This window comes from Miscanthus floridulus, chromosome 5 (genome assembly GCF_019320115.1).
Source record: "Miscanthus floridulus cultivar M001 chromosome 5, ASM1932011v1, whole genome shotgun sequence".
NCBI classification, from domain to species: domain Eukaryota; kingdom Viridiplantae; phylum Streptophyta; class Magnoliopsida; order Poales; family Poaceae; genus Miscanthus; species Miscanthus floridulus.
The window spans coordinates 10465990-10472698 of NC_089584.1; the positions used below are offsets into that span (position 1 = coordinate 10465990).

The 6709-nt window shown below is 51.9% G+C and overlaps 1 protein-coding gene across 1 annotated transcript; it reads left to right on the top strand.

Moving 5' to 3' along the window:
- The first annotated feature begins 2281 nt into the window (after nt 1–2281).
- Nucleotides 2282–5204, top strand: LOC136449493 (FCS-Like Zinc finger 8-like). The gene is made up of 2 exons (XM_066449540.1): nt 2282–3875; nt 4342–5204. Exons 1-2 carry the CDS (start codon nt 2959–2961, stop codon nt 4493–4495), a joined length of 1071 nt encoding a protein of 356 aa, XP_066305637.1. The 5' UTR covers nt 2282–2958; the 3' UTR covers nt 4496–5204.
- The last annotated feature ends 1505 nt before the right edge of the window (nt 5205–6709 follow it).

A 6709-nucleotide genomic window follows, 5' to 3' on the forward strand; every position in this document is an offset into this window, starting at 1 on the left:
CATGGAGCGCCGGCCCCACCACGCCTCTACTCTACCCGCATAATGAGCCGCTGTATAGATGCAAAGGCTTTTCAAAAAGTTTTCCCAAAAAATACTACAGTAGTTATCACATCGAATCTTACGATGCGTGTATGGAACATTAAATGTAGATGAAAAAAACTAATTGCACAGTTTGATTGGAAATCGCGAGACGAATGTTTTAAGCCTAATTAGTCCATGATTGAATACTAATTGTCAAATAAAAACGAAAATGTTATGGTAGCCAAATTTTTAAATTTCGCACTACTAAACGAGGCCTAAAATAACAAGGAAACCATGCCGTCATGCCGAGATGCCGTCCGATCCATCCATCGGTCGATCCATCCATCGGTCGATCCTATACTGTTTAGAATAGAAGAGAACAGAGAGAGAGAGAGTCAGAGAGGGCGCTCGTCTTCGTCCTCCCGTAGTCCCATGGCGAAAGCAGGGGCGCTTTCAGAAAGCGAGCTCGTCACGAGACGAACAGGAACCCGGCCCGGACATGCGTGACCACGCAGACGCAAGCACAGAGCATTGTGTGTCTCGTTACTGCCGTTGAGTTTCCGTTCAGGCCTTGTGTGTCTCAAGCACAACAGCCATGCGAGCATGAAATGAACATGCGGCGCGACGTGCTCAAATGAAGAAGAAGAAAAAAAACGCAGGCAAAAGAAAAAAAATGGCTAGATTCATTGAGCCCAACAGTTGCAGCCGTTGGATATGGCTCAGATCTCTCTACCATGCAACAACTAAAATTAACCTGAAGAAATTTGTTTCCCCTCTTTTTGCAAGCATGAAAACTGAAATGACGCGAGACGGTCTCGAAAGCAAAGCTACGGTTATCGGTATTGCATCGCCGCGCTGTACTGTACTAGTACAACGCTGTGCCGGCGTGGGGTCCAGCGAGAGCAGCAGCAGGTCTTCGCGGTTCGTTTGAATGTGTTCGGTCATCAGCCTGTTCGCTACCAGCCAGTCATCATCGTAAACCAGCACCAGCCAGTCTAAACTAGCTCAGAAATCAACCAGCGAACAGGCCACATGACTAAAAATACTGTGACCGGTCTAGTACGAGAAAAAAATATTATTTATTGATTGATAAGCCAATACGACCTAGCGAACAGGCTCTCAATGATGGCCGATTAAAGATGGCAACGGACCCCGATACCTGATACCCGACGGGTATTTGATCTATTAGGGAATGGGGATGGAATCATATCTTTACCCGCGGGCATTTAAATGGGCAAGAATCCATCCCCGACGGATATAGCGGGTACGGAAACGTTCCCTATTTACCCGTCCCCGTTACCCGTTGGAGAACCCGACTATTTAAGCTGTCATGCGAGTATTAGACCTAAAAAAGCTCAACATAGGTATTTTCGCCTAAATCTAAACAATCATATATATAGTTTGTATGTTCTAGGAACCCTAGTTCAATTTTTCCTCACTATCTCCGTCAGCAGCACAAGCACGCCTGCCTCACGAGCGCTCGTGCCCCTCGCTTTCTCAGTTCGGTCTCTTTGCCACCTTTGCTCGTCCTCCTCGTAATCTCGCTCCTTCTCCTCGGCATCTCCGAGACTCCGACACTATACCTGGGTGAAGAAGAAACGTCTCCGATTGCAAAGCTGCGACCCCAAATGTCCTTATTTATCGGGTATGCAGTACCCATCGGGTATCTATTACCCGACCGATGCCCGACGGGTACGGGAATGAGCAAGAATCTATATCCAAGACAGTTAACGGGGACAGAAACAGGATGAATTCTCCATAGCAGAGAAGAGAACGTACCGACGATACCCGACGGGTACATCCTCGTTGCCATCCTTACAGCCGATGGGATGGGAGGCTCCAGTGTCCAGAGAGAGCCCAGCCGCACCGTACTGTACGTACGTGGACGTGGCAAGGTCGTATTTCTACGTGTACGTACATACGTACAGTACAGGGCAGCACAGTTAAAATGTTACATCTGCCTCCCTTTCTCTGACATCCATGGATGGCAATCCAGGCGGGGGTGGGTGGTGGTGGATTCGTGGTGCTGCTGTTGTACGAGAAGTAGCAGTACAATTTCATTTCCATCACAGCCTCACAGGGCTCTTCTCTCTCTCTGCTCTGCGTCTCTGATTTTGATGCATGCAAAGTGACAGATGGTCGTGCCCTTAAACCCGGCCGTTTTTTTAATCCAAAACGGTGTTTTTCTCTGACAATTTCTACCAGATTCAACCATTCCTCCAAGCCAACGGCGCCAGAGGCGAGGGGTTAGGGGTATCAGTTCGTACAAGTAGTAGCAGCAGGCCAGTGTGATTTCACTGCCACTGTGTTTCCCTCCTCTCTCTCACCTCAGCACGGGCTCTCTCCTCCCTCGGCTTCCTCCCCTCTCCTCTCGCCTCGCCTCGCACGACGCCATTGCGGAGTGCGTGAGAGGCAGGCAGAGGTAAAGCGACGAGGCAGGGAGAGAGATACAGACGGAGACAGAGACAGAGACAGAGACAGAGACAGAGACAAAAAGGCGAGAAAGAGAGCGAGAGACCAAAAAAAAAAGAAGGTAAGGGGTGAGTGAGGACTGAGGTGGTGTGCCGGGCCGCGGGTGCTCGCTCGTCGCATTGCTCTGCTCTGCTCTGCTCGCTTCCCCCTTTCTTCGTCGCCTTATTTCTTGCCCAGGAGCTGGACGAGCACGTTGGCCATGCCAGCGATGTGTGCGCCGTGCTCCTTTCCTCTTCTTCCACACGAGACGCATCGCTGAGAACGGGAGGGGCTTCTTTCTTGCTGTAGTTATCGGGCGAGGACGGCGTGATCTTGGACGCCGCGGGCGGGCGGCGAGAAAGCGAGGGCGTCGTGTGGATTCGCCGGATGGCGATGGTTTTGTGACCTTTTTGCCCTCTTCTTGACCCCCAGCGGCCACCGGTTTCAGGAGGTTGCGTCCGCGGCGGGCGGGCGGGCCGGCCGGCGATGCTGCGGAGGATGGTACCCGACCCGGCCCCGGACTCCTCCGGCTCCGGCGGGGGCGGGGACGCCCGGCCCCGCGTCGGCGTTGGGAGCGGCGCCGCGCTCTTCGCCGTGCCGCGCCTCTTCGTCGGGTTCGCCGCCAAGCGCGCAGCGCCCGACGCGGAGTCGTCCAGGAGCCCGACGTCGCCACTGGACCCCAAGGCGCTGCTGCTCCGGTCGCCGCGGATGACCTGGGGCGCGCCGGGCCTCGTCGACGCCCTCGCCGCCGACGCCGCCGTCGCCAACTGCCTGCTCAGCCCGCGCCTGAGGCTCATCAGGCCGCACAGCTCCCCGCCTAAGGACTGCGGAGGCCCCGTTGTCGGCGGCGGTCGGCACTCGCAGCCGGAGCTCGGCAAGACGATGTCCTGCCCCGCCCCGGACACCGCGGCCGCCGCCGCCGGCGGCGGCATGTCGGTGCCGTGCAGTAGGTTCCAGTTCCGCCACGGGGATCTGAAGTCTGGTCCTGAGGCCACTCGGTCGGTGTCGGACGCCGGCGCTCACCTCGTCATCAGCAACGCCAGCAAGCGCCACTCATTCGACCTCGGCAAGCTCCCGGGCCCGGGCTCGCTGCCGGCGTCCCGGCGCTTCGTCGGCTCGGTCTCCGCGAGCGAGATCGAGCAGTCCGAGGACTACACCCGCATCATCGCGCGTGGGCCCAACCCCAAGACGACGCACATCTTCGGCGACTGCATCCTGGAGCCTCGCACGGTCGGGGGCGGTGACGACGAGGCCGCCGCCATGGAGTCGGAGGAAGGAGCCGCCGGGTGCTGCTACGTCGTGGTCAAGTGCGCCGCGGAGGCCGCCACCGGCGCCGATGACTTCCTCAGCTCCTGCTTCGCTTGCAAGAATAAGCTTGAAGGCAACGACATTTACATCTACCGGTAATGCCGATGCGACCATTATCTAATCTAATCTGATGATTCTTCCAGTGCATTGATAGGATCATTTGGGGAAGCATTTCAGTTAAAAGCGACGCTGGCTTTCGGAATGAAACATTGATCTTAGTGAAGTCACTGCAGCGAACTGATTCATGCATTGTTACCTCCGTAAAAAAAATGATTCATGCATTGTTCATCTGACAGCAATGCCAATTCTTTTTTCGAGAAGAAAAATTGTTAATCTTCCTGGAAATGAACAGATGATGATGGAATATTAAATCGAGCTAGTAGACAAAATGCTGAATTACTACTAAATTCCATCGGTTTTTATTAAAGGCGGTTCCAAACTGAACAATTATTAACTGAACTGGCCCATTCATCCAACTGAACTGAATAATTGTTCTTGGCATCGTATAATTCATTCACAATTGTTAATAACAATTTTGGTTGCGTGGTCTAACTCTTGCAGCGGCGAGAAGGCATTCTGCAGCGCCAATTGCCGGGACCCGGAGATCCAGCTGAAGGAGGAAGCCGAGAACAACACGGGCAGCGTGTCCCCCCGGTCCTCCTGCTCCTCCTTCCACGACGACATCTTCATGTCCGGCATGGTGGTCGCCACATGACCTCCACCCACCCGGCCGGCCGGCCCACCGCGCCGCCGCGGGCGTTTTCCCTCCCTCCCTCCTCCTTGCACGACGACAGTGGGACAGGCGATCCTAGCCGATCGTTCACGGTTCAGTGCACATCGCCGCCGCCGCCGCCGTCGTCATCAGTCTGTTGCTTTTGGTTCAGCAAACTGTACGTGATGGAGGAGCCAAGGAGGAAGAAACGGTGCTCTGCTGTGCTCATGGAGTCATGGTGGGTCATTGTTGCTAGTCCTGTGAACCTGCGGAGATCTTTTTTTTTTCAGAAAGAAAGAGAGAGAGAGAGGAGAGAGGAGGTCGCCTTGCCTGCCTCAGCGGCTCAGCCTGCCACTGTAGTTTTGATCCAAAGGCTGCCGGCCGGCCGGCCGGGCAGGGGTGCCCCCATCATCCCTTTCCTTTCTCGCTTTTCTTCTTCTCGCTTTCCTACTCGCAGCAGCAGTGACTGTCTGTGTCTGCGCATCGCATTGCCACCCCTGTGTCTCTGAGATAATGACATCGAGCTGCCTTGAGTCATTTCCATTGCTCTTTTACCCTTTTCCTCTGTGCAGGGAAGCGGTGGTGCTGGAACTGAAAGGACCTGAGTGAGAGAGGACATGCGATGATGGTTTTTAACCACTTGATTTCCACTGAAAACTGAAGGCATCTTTTGCCTATTAGGACAAACTGAATGACTGAGGGGTAAAATAATGAGAATTGAGGCCTTTGTTTATACGGTTAAAAAGCTTAACAAGTTTATTGTCGTCACTGAATCCATCCTAAGCTGCTAGTAGTATCACTGTACCGCCAGTCTACTAAGCTGAGGTTAAAATCTGAAGAGCAGATTTCCATTACTGGCAAGGGCAATGACGCAGACCGAATCTCTTACTGAATCAAGAGGCCAGGCGTTTGCTGAAATCCATGGTCGGATCCGATTCGATCAGGTGAGAATGGAACCCATTCCCATCCAAGTCTCCCTCTCTCTCTCTCGCCCGCGCCCATGTTTCCACAGATGGGCTCTGCTGACGGGGGAAATAGGCCTGGCAGAACAGAGCAGGTGTTGTATTCGGAAGGCAGGCCGCAGGCGCGGCTCGTATTGAATTCAGAGCCGCCCATACCTCCTCCTCGTTGCCTTTACGGACGCTGCGACGGAGCAGCGTCTGCGTCTTTTATTTGGACGCCAGAAGAAAACCTCCAGACCCATATACACCACAAATGGAAAACTCTCAACCTGAACCAGCCACTAGGCACTAGCAAAGCACCAACTCACCCCTCAGAAGGAAGAAAAACTGCAGACCCTTACAACAGCTCCATAGAACTATTAAGAGACATCCACCAGAGTCCTCGCGATATGCCCAGTCCACAGCAACCTCCTCATCTTTAACGTCACCGAAGACTTGATCCTCCCATGTTGCCTAGCATTGAGACTCCTGATTGCGTCCAAGATTTAGTTGTGCAACCGTAGGGACTCTTTTTGGCGAAGCCTTGATCTCTTCCAAAGTAGTCTTCAACAACTCTTTCTTTTCTGGTGGGCATAGAATTATCCAATTCTGCAGCAGCCCAACAATCTTGTAGAGCAGGATCTCCATGCTTTTCCAGACAGTTTTTCGAAAACAGATCTCATTCCTGGGTTTCCAAATACTCCCTAAAACCGCAGAAGTAATAATATTGAGCAATCCAAGCTTTTTATCACTAAGCCATCCTATCTCTACCAGATTATCTCCTACCTTGATCTTAAGAATATCAAAGATAAAAACCAACACTGCTTTGCTACAACACAATCAAGAAAATACATGTTGCACAGATTCAGACTCAGAACAAAAAAAAAACTACTATCATCCACTTTTCTTCTTTTAGCCAGATTATCTCTAGTTAGCACTTTATTTTTAGATCGATTCACTAACTAGTAGTTTTGTTTGAATATCTGTTTCCTTGACATGCCAATCGATGATCCTAACAGCAATGGATTGATACGTATGATACGATGTGAAAAAGATTTGAGAGGAACTTCTTAATTGAATTTCCCACTTGCTCTCTTTCTACAAAAACACACATTGATTCCAGCACCACAATTCAGAATGTTCAAGGTGTGGTATGTCATGGGAAGATTAAGTCTTTCATGATGCTTCTCTTCTTGTGACTTGACAGTTTATGAGACTTAATTTGATACCTATTCTTTGTAGTGGTTGAAAAAACCAGCTAACTGCAAGTGAATTA